The 21,372-nt window shown below is 45.7% G+C and overlaps 1 protein-coding gene across 1 annotated transcript in view; it reads left to right on the forward strand.

Annotated features, from left to right (window-relative positions):
- The window catches only part of fstl5 (follistatin-like 5), a 1,003,829-nt gene that overhangs the window by 28,025 nt on the left and 954,432 nt on the right, over positions 1 to 21,372 (forward strand). The window contains exon 2 of the mRNA XM_068021658.1: positions 17,557 to 17,695. Within this exon, the coding sequence (XP_067877759.1) occupies positions 17,567 to 17,695 (129 nt within the window). The 5' untranslated portion in view covers positions 17,557 to 17,566. The remainder of the gene's footprint in view (positions 1 to 17,556; positions 17,696 to 21,372) is intronic.

Raw genomic sequence — 21,372 nt, forward strand, 5'->3', positions numbered from 1 at the left:
AGGGCGGCTTATGTTAGGATGAGACGTGAAGGCTCAGTTAGGGCGCTTGAGAGTTACAAGCTAGCCAGGAAGGATCTAAAGGGAGGGCTAAGAAGAGCAAGGAGAGGACACGAGAAGTCATTGGCGGATAGGATCAAAGAAAACCCTAAGGCTTTCTATAGGTATATCAGGAATAAACGAATGATAAGAGTTAGAACAGGGCCAATCAAGGATAGTAGTGGGAAGTTGTGTGCGGAATCAGAGGAGATAGGGGAAGCGTTAAATGAATATTTTTCGTCAGTATTTGCAGTAGAAAAAGAAAATGTTGCAGAGGAGATTACTGAGATACAGCCTACTAGGCTAGATGGGATTGAGATTCACAAGGAGGAGGTGTTAGCAATTTTGGAAAGAGTGAAAATAGATAAGTCCCCTGGGCCAGATGGGATTTATCCTAGGATTCTCTGGGAAGCCAGGGAGGAGATTGCAGAGCCGTTGTTGTTGATCTTTATGTCGTCATTGTCGACAGGAGTAGTGCCGGAGGACTGGAGGATAGCAAATGTTGTCCCTTGTTCAAGAAGGGGAGTAGAGACAGCCCTGGTAATTATAGACCTGTGAGCCTTACTTCGCTTGTGGGTAAAATGTTGGAAAAGGTTATAAGAGACAGGATTTATAATCATCTTGAAAAGAATAAGTTCATTTGCGATAGTCAGCACGGTTTTGTGAAAGGTAGGTCGTGCCTCACAAACCTTATTGAGTTTTTCGAGAAGGTGACCAAACAGGTGGATGAGGGTAAAGCCGTGGATGTGGTGTATATGGATTTCAGTAAGGCGTTTGATAAGGTTCCCCACGGTAGGCTATTGCAGAAAATACGGAAGTATGGGGTTGAAGGTGATTTAGAGCTTTGGATCAGAAATTGGCTAGCTGAAAGAAGACAGAGGGTGGTGGTTGATGGCAAATGTTCATCCTGGAGTTTAGTTACTAGTGCTGTACCGCAAGGTTCTGTTTTGGGGCCACTGCTGTTTGTCATTTTTATAAACGACCTGGATGAGGGTGTAGAAGGGTGGGTTAGTAAATTTGCGGATGACACGAAGGTCGGTGGAGTTGTGGATAGTGTCGAAGGGTGTTGTAGGGTACAGAGGGACATAGATAGGCTGCAGAGCTGGGCTGAGAGATGGCAAATGGAGTTTAATGCGGAGAAGTGTGAGGTGATTCACTTTGGAAGGAGTAACAGCAATGCAGAGTACTGGGCTAATGGGAAGATTCTTGGTAGTGTAGATGAGCAGAGAGATCTTGGTATCCAGGTACATAAATCCCTGAAAGTTGCTACCCAGGTTAATAGAGCTGTTAAGAAGGCATATGGTGTGTTAGCCTTTATTATTAGGGGGATCGAGTTTCGGAGCCACGAGGTCATGATGCAGCTGTACAAAACTCTGGTGAGGCCGCACCTGGAGCATTGCGTGCAGTTCTGGTCACCGCATTATAGGAAGGATGTGGAAGCTATGGAAAGGGTGCAGAGGAGATTTACTAGGATGTTGCCTGGTATGGAGGGAAGGTCTTATGAGGAAAGGCTGAGGGACTTGGGGTTGTTTTCGTTAGAGAGAAGGAGGAGGAGAGGTGACTTAATAGAGACATACAAGATAATCAGAGGGTTAGATAGGGTGGATAGTGAGAGTCTTTTTCCTCGGATGAGGATGGCAAACACGAGGGGACATAGCTTTAAGTTGAGGGGTGATAGATATAGGACAGATGTCAGAGGTAGTTTCTTTACGCAGAGAGTAGTAGGGGCGTGGAACGCCCTGCCTGCAACAGTAGTAGACTCGCCAACTTTAAGGGCATTTAAGTGGTCATTGGATAGACATATGGATGTAAATGGAATAGTGTAGGTCAGATGATCGGCGCAACATCGAGGGCCGAAGGGCCTGTACTGCGCTGTAATATTCTAATTCTAATTCTAATCTCTGGATTGTTCCAAGGATCCACTGGGGACTCACAGGCAGCAGCCCACTGCTGCATCAAGGAGGTGACCAATGCCCTATTCAAGAGGGCTGGTGACTGTGTGTGCTACCAGAATGACCCTGACTGTCAGGCCGAGAGGGCCATCTGTTTCGGGACCATCACTGGATTTCCCCGGGTATGAGGTCATCAAGGCTTCAACAGACCAGCCAGCTGCCTTCATCAATAGGACAGACTTTCATTCAATCAACTTTCAACTGATCTGTGACCATTGAAAGCATTTCATGCAGGTATGTCCCCGCTTCCTGGGAAGCAGCCATGATGTCTACATACTTCGACAGTCCCAGGTGCCATAATTTTTCAGGCCCCTGCTCACCTTCAGGGATGGATTCTCGCGGACAAGGGCTACCCATTGAAGACATGTCTATGCATGACTGTGATGAACCCTCGCAAGGCAGTGGAGAAGAGATACAATAGTTGCCACGACTCCACTCGAGTGAGCATCAAGCAGGCCATTGGGCTGCTGAAGATGAGATTCCACTGCCTCGATTGATCCAGTGAACCCTGCGGTATATCCCTGTGAGAGTCTTGCATATCGTGGTGGTCTGCTGTGCCTGCACAATCCAGCACTGCAGAGGGAGGAAGCCTTACATGATGATGAGAATGCCTGAGCAATGCTCCTCCACCTACGATGAGGACATGGAGGAGGGAGAGGAGCAAGCAGCATTGGATGGTCAAGAGCTTGTGCTGGAGGCCAGGCAGATTGAGTGACAGGCCCAGGCGGCAAGAGGCAGCCTCATAATCACTCGCTTCCAGCCACCCTGATGTCCACTCCTCGAGAAATCTATAAAGATTCATCTTAATGCATGTTGTGTGTTGCCTCCATTCCATTTGTGTTCCCTGGCTTGCACCCAGCTGCAATGCACGCCAGTGGCCATAGGAGATCATATGTTAATGAGGGCTGTGGTCACATTGGCATTTCACTAAGGGGGAAGGGGGGAAAGTCAGCAGCTCACAATTAGGAATAATGGAAAATGGCTTTCAGACAATGATCGCTAATGATTTGAACAAAAAAACTTTTAATTAATCGATGCATTTAAGATTTCCGACACCTGTGAATCCCCAAGTGTTGCTAGTTGGTTTTAATACATTTGTGAGTGCTCCTATGTGGTGTCATGCCTGCGACAGCAGCTGGGCTGGAGGCATGCTGCTGGTCAGGCTGCCTCTTGGCCTGTGCTGAATTTGTTGGGCATCCTCTGTCTGCCTGAGGCCTGTGAGGGCCCCAGCTGCCTGAGGGTGTCCTGCACTGGTGCAGGACTCTCCTCAGGCATCGCAGCTGCTAGAGCTGGGCTCACTGGCAGAAGGACTGCGGAGCCGGTGGCCACACTCAGAGCGCCCTGAGGGGAGCCATCAGGTATGGAGGTCAGCCTCTCCTCCTCCCTTTCAAGGCTCACTGGAGGAATGAAGGAAGCCATGCGCTCACATGACTGAGACATGGTAGACTAATGGCATGGATGGACTCCTCCATCATCTGCTCATGGCTGCGCATTGCCTCTGGCATCTCTGCCTTACCTCTCTCTGTAACTCCAGCATGCCCTGTGCTGTTGACACCAGAAGCTCGTCATCAAGCTGGGGCTCAGCATGGGCCTGGTCACCCACAGTCCTCTGACTGTCAGAGGCCTTGGCTGTCTCAGCCTCAGTCAGCTGCTCGGGTGTGTGTGCGGTGCTCTCACTAGCTTGTGACCCTGATTCTACAGCCGAGCAGGTACCCACTGAGGTGAAAGTATCTGCACTGGTGGAAGGTGCAGGAGAGTCATGGGATGGTGCATCCTCTGAGTGGTGGTCCTCCTCAGAGATGGACGGCTGTCCCCCTGTGGCTGTCGTGTCCTGTGGACGCCGACCTGCATGAGAGAACACAAATATGTGTGGGTTAGGCTGTGCAGCTCTCGTCATGCCAAGTACACTTGATGTGTGTCTCAGAAGAGATATATATGTTGATGGAAGCCAATCCTCACTCTCTTGCACAGAGACTCCAGTCTCTCCATCTGATATGGCCTGGCTGCCCGGGGTCCCGGCCAATTCCGAAGCCTCTTCCTCAGCTGGGGTGAGAGGACGCATATCGAGAAGGCCTCCACCTGTTTCTGCTATCCCCCTGCACTTGTGGGCCCTCTTGTCCTGCAGGAGGAAGGACAGAGAGAGTAGAGATTGACGACAGTTCAGCTAATGTCAGCCCCTTGTCCCTTTTGCAGGACCAGGTATAGCTCGTGCTGCCAAACGGTCTCAGGGTTAATGGGGATGAGCTGTGAAGGAAGGAGACCTGTGGCTGAGATGCAGCCATGCATCTGTCAGGATGAGGTGATGCCTTACCCCCTCTGTCATCGCTGTGGTAGTGCCACCATCACCGTACCCTGCTTCCCCCAGTGTAGCCACTTGCAATCAGTAATAAAGAGAGTGTTGTGGAGCAATCATCTTGGCCAAACGCAGGAGGTCATTGATCCTCTTTCAGCACTGCACCCAGTTCTAGTGTGTGACCCCACGGCTGCTGACCTCCTCAGCGATCTCCACACAGGCTTGCTTGGTCAGGCGTGAGGACCTCTTCTTGCCATCGCTGGGGAAGAGAATCTCTCGCCTTTCCCTTGCAGCCTGGAGGAGAATCTGCAGGGAGGCATCATTAAACTGTGGGGCCACCCTCTGCCTTGGTTTGGCCATCCTGTGCTGTCCTCCTCGGGGTTGGGGGGGGGTTCAGGAGTCAGTCCAATACCAGTTTCAGCAGTGAACAGAAAACAGCAAATGATTCTGAGGCAGGATTGAATGCAGGGCCTGTAGGCTTTAAAATATGGCACCAGCACCTGCTCTGGAGTCATCTGATGATATAATTGGCGACTCGCCTTGCGCCCCTGCCAGGTAATTGGGATGGCCCCATGCCTCCACTATGTAAAATGGCTGCCCGACCACGTGACGGACGGGAATGGCACCCATTTCCAGGGCTGGGCTCATTAAATTCAGTCTGCCCATCTCAGGACAAAGTGTAGTCTTCAGGTGAAGCAGGGTTTGATAACAGGCAATTACCAGATAAAGCCAAGCAGATATAATTCAGTCCCCATTTTAAAATCATAAATTCTAACTTTTTTATTACCATTATAAATTTCAATGCATACATTTATAATAGAATCTCTACATAAACTTATCATGCTGTAATTATACATTTTTATTTCTCTCAACTTTCCTCTCTCTCAATCTTTGTCTCAAACCCCTCTTTCTCACCCCATTTTCTCTCTCAATCCCATTTCTCTCTTAATCTACCTTCTCTATCTCAAACTCATCTCTCTCAACCTATTCTCTCTCTCAGCTCCCATCATTTCTTAATTTCCTCTATCGACCTTGTCTGTGAACCCTTTCTCTACCCCTTTCTGTCTATCAACCCCCCTCACATGTCTTCACTCACTTAACACCTCTCTTTCTCTTAAACTGCTCATTCTGTTTCCTCCTCCTCTGCCTCTCATCTTCATTTTCTGCCATCCTGACTTCCAACCAGCTCTCTGTCTCTCAAACCGCCTTTCTCAACCCTAATCTCTCTACTCCTCTCTCCATTCTTTCCCCTTCTGTCTTCCTTTCAAATCTATTTTTCTCAAGAAGGCTTTCAAAATTCAACTTCTTAAAAACAGTTCTCATTCACATTGGTAAAACCTATAATAATTTTTTTTTATTTTAGAGATACAGCACTGAAACAGGCCCTTCGGCCCACCGAGTCTGTGCCGACCAACAACCACCCATTTATACTAACCCTACAGTAATCCCATATTCCCTATTACCTCCCTACACTAGGAGCAATTTCCAACGGCCAATTTACCTATCACCTGCAAGTCTTTGGATGTACACTAGGAGCAATTTCCAACGGCCAATTTACCTATCACCTGCAAGTCTTTGGATGTGGGAGGAAACCGGAGCACCTGGCAAAAACCCACGCAGACACAGGGAGAATTTGCAAACTCCGCACAGGCAGAGTTTAGATATAGAAATTTATAATAGAAGAATCATGTGAAACTGTGGCAACACAAAGTCAAGTGGCACAGCAGAAACTATGTGCAGATGTACCGTTTATAATCTAGTTGTCTGTATTGTTAGTTTATAATGTTTTGTTGGAAAAAGGATGTTTACTTTCTCCGGGGTTGGGGTAATGCACTGAAGAAGAGTCTGCATGTCTGACATCAGTCTTTTTATTTTCAGAATTGATTATTAGGTTGTAGCTGAATAAGTAGGACCAGCACTAACTTCCCACTAATTAAATAGAAGGTCATAATATTGCTGAATAGTATTTATTTTAAAAGTTATTAGGTATTTCTCAGAATTTTGGCATAATACACTGTACGTAATCCCAAATTCAGTTAAACGTTTGCTTCTTTTGAATTCTGAAGGTAAATAATCTGATCACAGGAGTATCTGGAATAAATGGCACACAATAGTAGTAGTTCTTATTTGTTAACAGCAAAAATATAAATGCAGGAATCACAATTTTCTGTAAAGCAAATTGCAAGAGGTCCAAATTCTATTGTCCTTTCATTAAAATTACATCTGAAGCCATTTAACAACACAGTTGAATATAAGCTATCCTTCAGAGAAAGAACATAATGTGGTGCAGGACTCATTTTAGTGTGATTACATATTTCTTGCTATTGTGTTTGTGGTGGAGAATTAATGTCAGAAAGACAAATCATCTAGTGTAATGTTTACTATAAAATAAATATTCAACAGAATGTTTTTAAAATACAGAATGTAGAACTGACTTACAAAAGGTAGTAAAGGTTCAGTGTATAATTATGTTGACGTTTCTGCGATTAAGATAAATGAATGGTTTCAACACTAATGAATTAATGTTGTTATTTATGCTTCCGTGATGGCTCAGTCGAGAAATGCACTGTTTGGTATGGTAGTGAGCCACACACCTATAATATGGCGCTGACATGGCAAGCCTGAGCGAGGCAGCTCCTGTTGTATCAATTATGGGGAACCACCTAAGAATTTTGGCGTGGCTCCATCACAAGGAGGGGTGGCAAAGAACTTCACACTGACTTTAGTACTGATCAGGAGTTCCTCAATCCTGGGAATCATGCTCCAGGCTAGGATATTTGTATTCCTAGTTTGTAGCAGGTTTTCACACCATCATGTGGTGTCTGTGTTCCCTCAGATCAAAGTAGGGTGTGTCCTCCACTGCAATAGACTTGTTCCAGGTGCTGTCTAAGGATCCTTGGTGCGTTGCTGCAGTGCATCTTGTAGATGGTACACGATGCCACCGTACGTTGGTGGTGGATGGAGTGACTGTTTGTGGATGGGGTGGCAATCTCTCCACTGGCTAGAGTCATACTTAGCACAAAGAAAGATGGTTCTGGTTGTTGGAGGTCAATCATCTCAGCTCCAGGACATCACTGCAGGAGTTCCTCGGGGTAGTGTCCTTGGCCCAACCATCTTCAGCTGCTTCATTAATGACCTTCCTTCAATCATAAGGTCAGAAGTGGGGATGTTCGCTGATGATTGCACAATGTTCGGCACCATTAGCAACTCCTCGAATACTGAAGCAGTCCGTGTACAAATTCTGCAAGACCTGGACAATATCCAGGTTTTGGCTGATAAGTGGCAAGTAACATTCGCGCCACACAAGTGCCAGGCAATGACCATCTCCAACAGCAGAGAATCTAACCATCTCCCCATGACATTCAATGGCATTACGATCACTGAATTCCCCCACTATCAATATCCTGGGGGTTACCATTGACCAGAAACTGAACTGGAGCAGCCATATAAATACTGTGGCTACAAGAGCAGGACAGAGGCTAGGAATTTTGTGGTGAGTAATTCACCTCCTGACTCCCCAAAGCCTGTCCACCATCTACAAGGCACAAGTCAGGAGTGTGATGGAATACCCTCCACTTGCCTGGATGGGTGCAGCTCCAACAACACTCAAGAAGCTCGACACCATCCAGGACAAAGCAAGTCACTTGACTGGTACCCCATACACAACCTTCAACATTCATTCCCTCCACTATCAACACCCAGTGGTAGCAGTGTGTACTATCTACACGTTGCACTGCAACAACTCTGCAGGACTTCTTCGAACAGCACCTTCCAAACCATGACCTCTACCACCTCGAAGGACAAGGGCAGCAGATGCATGGTGGACACCACCACCTGCAAGTTCCCCTCCAAGCTGCACACCATCCTGACTTGGAACTATATTGCCATTCCTGCACTATCGCCGGGTCAAAATCCTGGAACTCCCTTCCTAACAGCACTGTGGGTGTGCCTATACCCCATGGACTGCAGCGGTTCAAGAAGGCGGCACAGTGGCGCAGTGGTTAGCACCGCAGCCTCACAGCTCCAGCGACCCGGGTTCAATTCTGGGTACTGCCTGTGTGGAGATTGCAAGTTCTCCCTGTGTCTGCGTGGGTTTCCTCCGGGTGCTCCGGTTTCCTCCCACAGCCAAAAGACTTGCAGGTTGATAGGTAAATTGGCCATTATAAATTGCCCCTAGTATAGGTAGGTGGTCGGGGTATATAGGGACAGGTGAGGATGTGGTAGGAATATGGGATTAGTGTAGGATTAGTATAAATGGGCGGTTAATGGCCAGCATAGGCTCGGTGGACCGAAGGGCCTGTTTCAGTGCTGTATCTCTAAATCTTAAAATCTAAATCTAAGGCAACTCACCACCACCTTCTCAAGGGCAATTAATGATGAGCAATAAATGCTGGTCTAGCCAGTGATACCCACATCCCATGAACGGATTGTCTAGCACATAGGGACATACTATTCAGCTGTCTCCATTTCAACAATAAGTTTGAGTGATCTAATGAAAAATTTAAGTTTACCTTTCTCATTAATAATGAAGGAATATTTTAAATGTGAATGAGTGTCAGATTAGCTCAGCTGGTAGCATTTTGCTTCTAAGTCAGAAGGTATGGGTTCCAAGCCTCACATGAGGAATTGAACGCATGATCTAGGCCAGTGATTTTCAATTTTTGCAAATATTGGGTTCCCAGTAAATATTAACAGATTCCCAGGACACACTGTCACAATCTCCAAAAATACAGTATTAGCTACCTGAGGAAAATAGTACCGTCACTTGAAGATGTTAAAATATATATTATTCTTAATGTACAGCAACAGAGATGATATGCTGGCAAATTAAGAAGTACAGAAAAAACAGTACAAAAGTTTTGAGACTGATGCTTTCAGTGTGTATTTAACCCAGCCCCAGGCAGACCGAAATCTGATGATGTCAAGGGTTCCTTGGGAATTCCTTTCTGATGCCAGCTTGAAATCCTATCATCCAAGATGAGCCTCGTGCTGCATTGAGGGAATGCTGTATTATCATAGGTGCTATTCTTTGAATGAGGCATTACACTTAGGTGATTGTGACCATCTTCAAAAAGGTGACAAGACTGACTGTGATAACTACAGAGGGGTATCCCTGCTGTCCGCACAGGGAAAGTCATCACAAGAGTCCTTCTCAGCTGCCTCCTCCCCGTGGCTGATGAGCTCCTACCAGAATCACAATGTGGATTCTGTCCATCAAGAGGCACAGTGGACATGATCTTCACAACAAGACAACTCAAGAAAAATGTAGGGAGCAGCAGCAACCTTTATACGTGGCCTTCTTTGACCTCACAAAGGCCTTCGACTCTATCAACCGGGAGGGATCATGGAACATCCTCCTCAAATTTGGTCGCCTGGAGAAATTTGTCAACCTCCTCTGCCTGCTGCATGACGACATGCAAGCTGTAATCCTTGCCAACGGATCTGCCACTGACCCAATCCAAGTACAAACTGGGGTCAAGCAAAGCTGCGTCATTGCACCAATGCTCTTTTCCATCTTCTTCGTCAGAAAACTCCATCTCTTCTCCTTGAAACTCCCTGCTGGAGTAGGTCTACTCTACAGGATGAGCAGCAAACTATTTAACCTACGTCGCCTCCAGTCCAGAATCGAGATCACCCGAACCTCTGTCATTGAACTGCAGTACGCTGATGACGCTTGCTTATGTGCACACTCAGAGGCCGAGCTTCAAACCCTCGTTGATGCATTCACGGAGGTGTATGAAAGAATCGGCCTTAAGCTAAACACCCGGTCGACAAAGGTCCTCTACCAGCCTGCTCTTGCAGTGCAACACTGCCCCCTGACTATCAAGATTCACGGCGAACCACTGAACAATGTGGATCACTTCTCATACCTTGGGAGCCTCCTCTCAGCAAAGGCAGAGATTGATGATGAAACTCAGCATCGCCTCCAGTGTGCCAGCGCAGCCTGTGGTCTTCTGAGGAAAAGAGTGACGACAGACCTCAAACCTGGCACAAAGGTCCTGGTGTACAGGGCCGCAGTGTTACCTGCCCTCCTGTATGCATCGGAAACATGGACACTGTACAGCAGACATCTCAAAGCCCTGGAGAGATATCACCAGCGATGCCTCTGCAAGATTCTGCAAATTCAGTGGCAGGACAGGCGCTCCAATATCAGTGTCCTCTCTCAGGCCAACATACCCAGTATCGAGACACTGGCCATGGCTAGTCAGTGACGTTGGGCGGGCCACAAGTCCGCATGGCTGACAGAAGACTCCCAAAATGAGCTTTCTACTCCAAGTTCTGTCAAGGCAAGAGGCTACCTGGAAGGTAGAGGAAACGCTACGAGGATGTCCTTAAAGCCTCCCTGAAAAAATGTGACATCTCCTCTGATTCATGGGAATCTCTTGCCCGAGACCACCCAAAATGGAGAAAAAGCATCCGTGAAAGTGCCAGCCAGTTCGAACAACATTGACATGCCCGGGCAGCGACCGAGTGCAAACAGCAGAAGGAGCATTCAGAAATTTGAGCATCCCTTTCACTCGTCTCACCAAACACCACCTGCTCCATCTGTGGCAGAGTGTTCGGATCCAGAATTGGACTATTCAGTCACCTAAGGACACACAACCTTGGAGTGGAAGAAAGTCATCCTTGTTACCGAGGGACTGCCTAAGAAAAAGACACTTCGGTTCAGTCTGTTTTGGATGTTCAGGTGGACAGTAAAGATCCCAATGCACAATGGATTTTCTTCAGATGCAAATCATTTTTCTATCTGATGTTCTCCCTCCTTCTGAAAAGCATTCTTTTTTTTCGCCAGTTATTTCCATTATTACCATACCATGCCATACGACCATACAAGTTAGGAGCAGAGGTAGGCCATTCGGCCCATCAAGCCTGCTCTGCCATTCAGTAAGATCATGACTGATCTGTTTCTGTCTCGAATTCCACACTCCCATCTACCCCCAATAGTCTTTGATTCCCTTGCCTAACAAGAATTTATCTACCTCCACCACCTTCTGAGGCAGAGAATTCCAAAGTCGCACAACCCTCTGAGAGAAAAAAATTCACTTAATCTCTGTCCTAAAAGGACGGTTCCTCATTTTAAAACAGTGCGCCCTTGCTCTGGACTCACCCACAAGAGGAAACACCCTTTCCATATCCACCTTGTCAAGACCATTCAGTATCTTATATACTTCAATCAAGTCTCCCCTCACTCTTCTAAACTCCAGTGAAAACAAGTAAAGTCTGTCCAACCTTTCCTCATAAGACAAATCGCTCATTCCAGGTATCAATCTAGTAAACTTCCTTTGAACCACCTCCAATGTATTCACATCCTTCCTTAAATAAGGAGACCAAAACTGCACAGAGCATTACAAAATATTTTTCTCCACTACCCACAATGGGTTTGTAGTTTTTTGTTGAAGGTGTTGGTGTATTGTTGAGCCACAGGGGTTTTGCCTGCTGTTGAATCACCAATTTTAGCACAGGCGGCCTCTTAATTGACCACTTGTGGGCCTGCTGTACAATTAAGGATGACGGGCAGGCGTCTGTTGCTGCCGGCCTAATCAGAGGGCCGGCAGCTCTGAAGCCTCAGCAGCAGCACTGGGAGAAGTGGTTGCTGCTGAGGTGTGCAGGAGACATCGGCAGCTTGACAGGGAATTGAAAAAAAATCATTCGACCAACGTTAGAGGAGAAACCCCTACGGCGAAATCATTGGGGCCGCGAGGGCTACCTTCCCTGCCCACAGCCCCCTCTTTGGGCCATGGAGCCTGCCCCACCAACCCAGGCTGCCACCGGGAGGAGTCTCCAATTAGCTGGCAGCCTCTGCAAGTGGCGTGGGGTCACCCGGATGTCAACAAAATGCTGATGGCATCCTAAAGTGGCCCCTAATTGGGCCATTAATTATGTAAGTTGGCTGCCCACATTCTTGGAGCAGGCAGCCTCTCTGCATCCAGTCCCGCTGTTGGTAAAATGCCCTGACGGCGGCACCACATCAGGGAGCTGATCTGACACGGCTCTCTGTGATTTTATGAGCAGCACCACCCAGCCTGCCTCCCAGTTCACTTCTCGGAGGCGAGTAAAATGTTGGCCATTGTATTTTTCATTGGCAGATCCCTACATAGTTGTTTTCAAAGCATTTTGAAATGGAATATTGCAACCAATTCCATGGTTCCACTATATGATAGTGGCTGCAAGATTCCAAGGTCAATGCTCTGCTGCTGGAAGTGTGATGGATGATCAGCTATCGATGGCCCTTGATGTAGGTTCTGACCCAAATTATGGGGCAAGGTTATTTCTAAAATCAAAAAGGGCAACGCACATGTGTGAGCGCATCAGTGCATTAGCTGTGGACCTCGAGATGGCACCCAGTGGTAAGATAGGGAAGCGAAATCTGTAAAGGGTTGTAGAAGTAAGAAAAACAAATATTCTACTCCTTCAAGGAAGAAAATCAGCTAGAGTGAGTTTTATTCGGCCTAGGGAGGGCACAGTGGGTGAAAATCTTAGGGTAGTTCAGGAATTCCCCTAGATATGTCCCCAAATCAGTCTGTCTACCTAACCAACTGATCAGAATTAGGACTGTTTTTTACATGGACAGAAACCCTATGGATCCAGGTACTACATCAGATTGCACCCCTGCATGGCTAAACTCTCCATTCTACTCACTCCCTTACCATTGTATTTCAGGTGATTGATTGTCTTTTTAAAGAAGTTTTATAAGAACAGAGCTTTTATTCCAAGCGATATTATCAGAGGCACTAACTTATCAACACTGGGGGCAGCCCTGGGATCTGAGGACGTTGGGATGAGAACCTGGGGTCTGGCAGTATTTGAAAGGAGCCTCAGGGTCTCGTTCTATTTTGAAAAGGGGAAGGATTCCAGAGTTCCAGGAACATTAGAAAGTGATATTCTGGAAAAAGATTGAGTTTTCTTTCAAATTTGTTTTTCAACAGCAATGCATTATGCAAAAATTAACTGTTTGCTTCCTTTTCTGACTGGTTAATCTCCCATGGCATTGTACATTGCCAAAACAAACTAGTCCTGAGGTGAAGTTGGCCTAGACAGCAGGGTATAATTGGACATAATGGGGGATTGTAATTTTGGATACCAGTAGAGGGGGAAGGCAGAGTGGGTTAGAGGCTGGGGATGAAAAGGAGAGAGGTAGAGTAAAAGTGGAGGAATAGGGAGTGACAGAAGAGGATGGATCAAGAAAAGCCTGCAGCCAACAATGGCTGAGTGAGATAGCAGAAGTGCTTGCAAATGAGTCTTACACGGACAACCAGGTGGCAAAGCAGGGCCCCGGTCGGGAGTGCTGACACTAACATGAAACAGTGGGGTATCAGGCAGACCAGAGCCTGATCAGGAGTGACAGAAACTTTGTTAAACAGTTCAGGAAGAGTTGAGCTTCAGCTGGGAATGGTGCTTCTCTCATTAAGGCAGCTGGCAGAAAGAGAAAAGCTTATCAGAAAGGGGTAAAACATAATAATGAAAGAACAATACTTGGTATTAAGAACAGAAAATGTAGAAGTTAAACATGAAAGAATTAATCTGCCAGTTTAAAAATCCAACATGACAGAGAGTCAGAGATGAGAAGACTAAATCGTGCTCCAATGTTACCGCATGGTCAGAGTATGAAGCTGTAGGCAGACTTCCCCTTCTGTGGAAGAACGGCAGTCTCCCTCTCTTCTACTCCCAGGTTCACATTCTTCACTAGTGCCTAGTGACTGACATGGTGACAACCCTTTTGACTGTCTGACCAATTCCTTGCAAGTGGGTATTTCTGTGCTAATGCTTGCACAACTAAGATTGCAGGATGAAGTTGGTGAGGATGTGGCAGCAGCTGTGCAGTGGAAGTGCTTGGGTGCCTTAAGAGTAGATGACCTCTTCCTTCACAACACTTCCTATGATGTGAAAGAAAAGCTAGTTAAGTTGTGCACTCAATGACATATGCCTTTGAAGAAAGAGTGGATGAGTGTGAAGGCATTGCAGTACTTTAAGAAAGCACATGAAGCTGAAACTGTATATGATCAGCCTTGCCCAGCCTTTACCAACCTCATTTTGCCAGCTCCCCACCAAACTCACCCTCTTCTACAGGTTCTCTTGTTTATTTGCCTATTAATGACTAAAGTCTCTTCCTTTTACAGACTCAAGTTGATCCTTTCTCAATTGTCCAGTTGTGCTGGGTTAGGGCCAATATCACATATTTTGGTGTGAAGACTACCTACCGCAAACACACTTATTAGAGGGGATGTAAGCTTAGAAATTTAAGTTGCTAAGGAAAATGGTGGATGAATTTTTTTTAAATTTAAGTATTTTGAGTGATTTGATTGATTTATCACAAGTCATGATGTCAGTATAGGAAAATGGGTTGCAAAATATGAATGTGGAAACTTACAGTAGGAAAGGTTGACAAAAAAAAGGTATGACCATAAATTATGACACTACATAGACAAGAAAGGCATGCAGACATAGCAGGGATGAAATTTGTCTTTAGCAATAGCAATCAACAGCAATAGCAAATCAGCAGCTTGTTTTGCACACCATCGGATTTATTGCCCATTTTGCGCTTCTGCCCAAGATAAATTTCGCACGTTGGCACAGTGCCTGTGGAACACATTCAAATAAATTGACTTTGACCTGACCACAGACACTGTTGAGGTCAGCAGTGGAGGTCATCTGCATCTGGTGTGCTGCACTTCCAGGAACAAGACAAGCTTGAGAATTTTTGGTTCAATTGAGATATTTTGTGCTCCCACCGTATCTGGAATATGTTCTGAAATTTCTCTGTTACCAGTAACATGATGAAATGCCAGTATTTTTTTCAAAATGTCATCAAATCACTGATGGCACTTTAATATTTCCTATATTTCCAGTCTATGTGGTAGCTTCACCACTCTGAAGAAGTAGTTATGTCTTCATCTGTTGGGGGTATATTTACGTGCTTATTGAAATCAGGGTCGTTAATGCTAGAGAGTGGAACATCTAATCATTATGATGCTGTCAAAACTCCTAGATAACAGGTGTAGCACACGAAAGATGGAGGGTGTATCTCTGCTCCAACGATGAGCCTTCATCCCAATAGCCTCTTCTGAATGACTGTGACACTTCAGTTTCCATTTTAGTAATCTATGACATTGTCAATTTGGTGTTGAATTGTAGGTTAGAATTTATTGTAGACTTGCACACAGTCAGGCCAAGATCAAGACTGAGCTCTTTTCAAATCAGTCTGAGCACTTTTTAAAAGTTAGTGTTAGAAGAGAAGACACTGGGATAAATTTACACTTTAGCATCTGGACATTAAACTGGCATTGCAAATCCACCGTCCGTTCTAGAAACCACTGGATTTTCATTTCCACTGTTCTCAAGTGGCTGTCTATTATGAGTGGCTGAATGCCAGTTTTATGCCTGGATGGCAAGTTGAAAATCTACCCAGGTATCCCAATCTAGTACAGAGCTGTTTTGTTGCTAGGTTGTACATTATTTAATAAAAGACTGGAGTTGGGAACTATGGATGGGCTACAACTGAAAAGTTAAGCTTTTCTGTGGCTCAGTGTCAAATTTTGATTACGTTCTTGTGAAGTGCCTTGGGACATTTCACTATGTTAAAAGCACTATATAAATACAAGTTGTTGATGTTAATCATTATTGACATGTGATTTTTTAATCTAGTTGTGACTTATTAGGTCTGTGAATATTTGTTTTGCACACAAGTTATCCTTTACATTTCATGGATTACCTGTTGAATATCGAAACCATATAAGAGATCTTCTGCCTTGTACTGATGATTACTAGTAAAGCAATGATGCTAACATTTCATTTATTTATTTAGAGATACAGCACTGAAACAGGCCCTTCGGCCCACCGAGTCTGTGCCGACCAACAGCCACCCATTTATACTAACCCTACAGTAATCCCTTATTCCCTATCACCTACCTACACTAGGGGCAATTTACAATGGCCAATTTACCTATCACCTGCAAGTCTTTGGCTGTGGGAGGAAACTAGAGCACCCGGGGAAAACCCACACAGACACAGGGAGAACTTGCAAACTCCACACAGGTAGTACCCAGAATTGAACCCGGGTCCCTGGAGCTGTGAGGCTGCGGTGCTAACCATTGCGCCACTGTGCCGCCCCATTTTAACCCATTGTAAATTACTTTTTCTTTTCATGAATGACTTGTTATTCTTTCTTGGGATGTGAGCATCACTGGCGAGGCCAGCATTTGTTACCCATCCCTAACTGCCCTTAAGAAGGTGGTGGTGAGCCAAGGGGGAAGTCAAATGATAAATTCTCAGTTTAATGTCATTGTAGTAATGAAAAAAAGTGATTAAAAAACTAACCCTCTTTTGTGCCTGTGGAAAAATGTCTTGTTTCTACTGTTTTTCTCAACTGAGATTGGGAATTCAGGAGTGACTGTTCACCATTAGTGGCACAGGTGGGAACCTGGAACGAAAACCGGATGTGCTGTATAATGGGCAGGCAATCCATTCACCAGATTATCACCCGTGTGGCTGTAGGAAGTCCAAAGGCTGAGGGTGACTGACTGCAATGCTCGGATGTGGATTTAAGCTAAAATTATTCATGGGCAATAATCTGGTGGAATGGATAGAGCCCGTCTGATTTTCATTCCAGATTACTACCTGTGCAGTGAGGATGAATAGTGTGGGAATGATTGTAACTCAGATTTACATCTTAATATTTCAGGGACTAGTGTTGTGCCATCGAATTTTCAATTTTTTTTAAGTACCTACAACCCCAGTAAATCATGGATCTTCAAATTTAAAACAACTGTATGAAAATTTATTGAAATTCCTTTGAAGTTACACCAATCTTTTCACCTCACAAGATGCTGACTGTTATGCTATGTATTTCCAGCATTTTCTGTCCAGTTGCTGATACTGTGGGATTATCTAAACATATATTCTCAGTCTCCACAGTTGAACAAATTATGCAAATTGGACACTGTGTAATAACACAAATTTAACCTTCAATGTGGTTCAAAATCACAAAAATCATTAGTATAATTGTTATATTAATTTGCAGCAGTGGGCAGAGAATTAAAAACAGGTTTTACATAAAGCAGCAACGTAAGGCACTGAGACAGAATCCCTGCTAAGTTGTTATCCTGATGTGTAATTAAGAAATGAAAGTCGGACAGTTATTGACCATCTTTATTCCAGTAAGCCTACTTCAATTACATTGTTGCTAATGTATTAGATAGGTAGTAACTTCATAACTGATTTTTGTTCAAGTATTTAAATAATCAAATGACTCAACTTTTATTCTCTTTCCTCTTTCAGGCATAGATCAATGATGACACCAGAGCGGTGGTCAGTTCTTTTATTGCTTAGCATTGTGTTGCTGAACACAGAGGGATGGCCAGCCAAAGAAGGATATGGTCCAAAACACTATCCACCATTAGTGCGATTGCGACATAAGGTATTGGCTGCATTCTGTTGGTACTAATTCCTCAAATGCACATTTCAAAGGCCAAATTTGGCACAGTTTTTAATTCCAAAAGAGCATAAATATATCCTGAATTGACAATATTGTTTCCATCTTGAAGCAGATAATTTTTTTATTATTATTGTAAATTGCACAGTGAAGAAAATTACACAATTGTACAATACGCTACTTGATTAATGCCTGCAGTGGCCATGGAACCTTACATCCAAAAGTGTCATTGATTCATGAAAAGAAGCAATTCTCCCATGATATTTTCAATGCAAAAGAAGATAAGTTCAAGCAGGGCCATTATGCTGCACAAGTATCATTATACATTTATTTTCAAAGTATAGTACCTGTATCTAGTGGTTGTTTAAAGGTTTCCTGAGGGAAATCTATGGAATATATTGGGCCAGAATTAGTGCTAGATCAAACTGCATTCTTCTTTGGCCTCCTTATCTCAAGAGACAATGGGTAAGCACCTGGAGGCGGTCAGTGGTGTGTGGAGCAGTGCCTGGAGTGGCCAATTCTAGAGTGACAGGCTCTTCCACAGGTGCTGCAGAGAAATTTGTTTGTCGGGGCTATTACACAGTTGGCTCTCCCCTTGCGCCTCTGTCTTTTTTCCTGCCAACTACTAAGTCACTTCGACTCGCCACACTTTAGCCCCGCCTTTATGGCTTCCCGCCAGCTCTGGCGAACGCTGGCAACTGACTCCCACGACTTGTGATCAGTGTCACAGGACTTCATGTCGCGTTTGCAGACGTCTTTAAAGCGGAGACATGGACGGCCGGTGGGTCTGATACCAGTGGCGAGCTCGCTGTACAATGTGTCTTTGGGGATCCTGCCATCTTCCATGCGGCTCACATGGCTAAGCCATCTCACGCGCCGCTGACTCAGTAGTGTGTATAAGCTGGGGATGTTGGCCGCCTTGAGGACTTCTGTGTTGGAGATACGGTCCTGCCGCCTGATGCCAAGGATTCTCCGGAGGCAGCGCAGATGGAATGAATTGAGACGTCGCTGTTGGCTGACATACGTTGTCCAGGCCTCGCTGCCATAGAGCACGGTACTGAGGACACAGGCTTGATATACTTGGACTTTTGTGTTCCGTGTCAGTGCGCCATTTTCCCACACTCTCTTGGCCAGTCTGGACATAGCAGTGGAAGCCTTTCCCATGCGCTTGTTGATTTCTGCATCTAGAGACAGGTTACTGCTGATAGTTGAGCCTAGGTAGGTGAACTCTTGAACCACTTCCAGAGCGTGGTCGCCAATATTGATGGATGGAGCATTTCTGACGTCCTGCCCCATGATGTTCGTTTTCTTGAGGCTGATGGTTAGGCCAAATTCATTGCAGGCAGCCAACCTGTCGATGAGACTCTGCAGGCACTCTTCAGTGTGAGATGTTAAAGCAGCATCGTCAGCAAAGAGGAGTTCCCTGATGAGGACTTTCCATACTTTGGACTTCGCTCTTAGACGGGCAAGGTTGAACAACCTGCCCCCTGATCTTGTGTGGAGGAAAATTCCTTCTTCAGAAGACTTGAACGCATGTGAGAGCAGCAGGGAGAAGAAAATCCCAAAAAGTGTGGGTGCGAGAACACTGTTTCACACCGCTCAGGATAGTAAAGGGGTCTGATGAGGTGCCGCCATGTTGAATTGTGCCTTTCATATTGTCATGGAATGAGGTGAAGATACTTAGTAGCTTTGGTGGACATCCAATCTTTTCTAGTAGTCTGAAGAGACCACGTCTGCTGACGAGGTCAAAGGCTTTGGTGAGATCAATGAAAGCAATGTAGAGCGGCATCTGTTGTTCGCGGCATTTCTCCTGTATCTGACGAAGGGAGAACAGCATGTCAACGGTCGATCTCTCTGCACGAAAGCCACACTGTGCCTCAGGGTAGACGCGCTCGGCCAGCTTCTGGAGCCTGTTTAGAGCAACTCGAGCAAAGACTTTCCCCACTATGCTGAGCAGGGAGATTCCACGGTAGTTGTTGCAGTCACCGCGGTCACCTTTGTTTTTATAGAGGGTGATGATATTGGCATCGCGCATGTCCTGAGGTACTGCTCCCTCGTCCCAGCACAGGCATAGCAGTTCATGTAGTGCTGAGAGTATAGCAGGCTTGGCACTGTTGATTATTTCAGGGGTAATGCTGTCCTTCCCAGGGGCTTTTCCGCTGGCTAGAGAATCAATGGCATCACTGAGTTCCGATTTTGTTAGCTGTATGTCCAGCTCATCCATGACTGGTAGAGGCTGGGCTGCATTGAGGGCGGTCTCAGTGACAACATTCTCCCTGGAGTACAGTTCTAGGTAGTGCTCAACCCAGTGGTCCATTTGTTTGCGTTGGTCAGTGATTATGTCCCCTTATTTAGATTTGAGGGGGGCGATCTTCTTGATGGTTGGCCCAAAAGCTCTCTTAATGCCATGATACATTCCTCTGATGTTTCCAGTGTCTGAGGCCAGCTGAATATGACTGCATAGGTGTTGCCAGTAGTCATTTGCACAGCGCCTGGCTGTTCTTTGTGCAGTGCTTCTGGCTGCTTTAAGTGCTACGAATGTTAACTAGCTGGGAGCTTTCTTGTAGTTCAGCAGTGCAATGCGCTTAGCGGCTATGACAGGTTCCAGCTCTTCACTATGAGATTGAAACCAGTCTGCATTTCTCTTCGCACGTTTGCCGTAGTTGGTCAAAGCTGACTCATAGATGGCGTCTCTGATGTGGGCCCACTTGGTCTCAGCATCCCCTGTGGGAGTGTTTTGAAGTGCTGTTACAAGTGAATTTAGAAATTTTTGTAATGACTGTGGATGAGAAATTCTGCTCGTGTTGATGCACGGGTGGCCCTTCAGCTTGGAATGATGCAACATCTTTGGTCTGAGTCTAACCTTGCTGCACACCAGGGAGTGGTCGGTGTCATAGTCCGCACTGTGAAAGCTGCGTGTGATTTGAACACTGTTTAAGGAGGCTCACCTTGTGACGATGAGGTCTAGCTGGTGCCAACGACGTGATCTTGGGTGCCTCCATGAAACCTGGTGACAGGGTTTAGTGTGAAAGAACGAGTTGGTGATGCAGAGGTTATGATAGGTCCACAACTCAAGCAGTCTCTGCCCATTCTCATTCATCCTTCCAACGCCATAGCGCCCAAGGCAGGAGGGCCATGAGTCATGGTCGGCCCCAACCCTGTCATTAAAGTCCCCCAGCAGGAACAGGTGTTCGGTGTTGGGGATGCTGCTAATGATATTATGGAGTTCCTCGTAGAACTGGTCTTTAGCTTCAGGTGGGGAGCAGAGTGTTGGAGCATAGATGCTGAGTAGGTGTACTGGACCAGAGGTAGTGAGCAGTCGGATGGACAGTATGCGTTCCGAGCCATTTGAGGGAGGCTCTATCATGCTGAGCAAGGAGTTTCTGATGGCGAAGCCCACTCCATGCTGTCTTTACTGCTGAATTAATTGGGATATTACAAATAAGTTATTATTCACATCAACCCTGGTATCATCATGATTTTTGTTGCTAAGTAGCTGGCATGCTTGCCTTTGGTGCTTGAAAATAGATTCAACGTGCCTATAAATGCTAATGCCAGTTGTAGTATTAGGGTCTGAAAGGGTTAATCTTTGAGAGTGTAAAGAATATCTCCTAACATGATGATGTAAGAGTTCACATGTGAGAGCTAGATGCAGCATGGCT

Source organism: Heterodontus francisci, chromosome 1, assembly GCF_036365525.1.
Source record: "Heterodontus francisci isolate sHetFra1 chromosome 1, sHetFra1.hap1, whole genome shotgun sequence".
In the NCBI taxonomy this organism is placed as follows: domain Eukaryota; kingdom Metazoa; phylum Chordata; class Chondrichthyes; order Heterodontiformes; family Heterodontidae; genus Heterodontus; species Heterodontus francisci.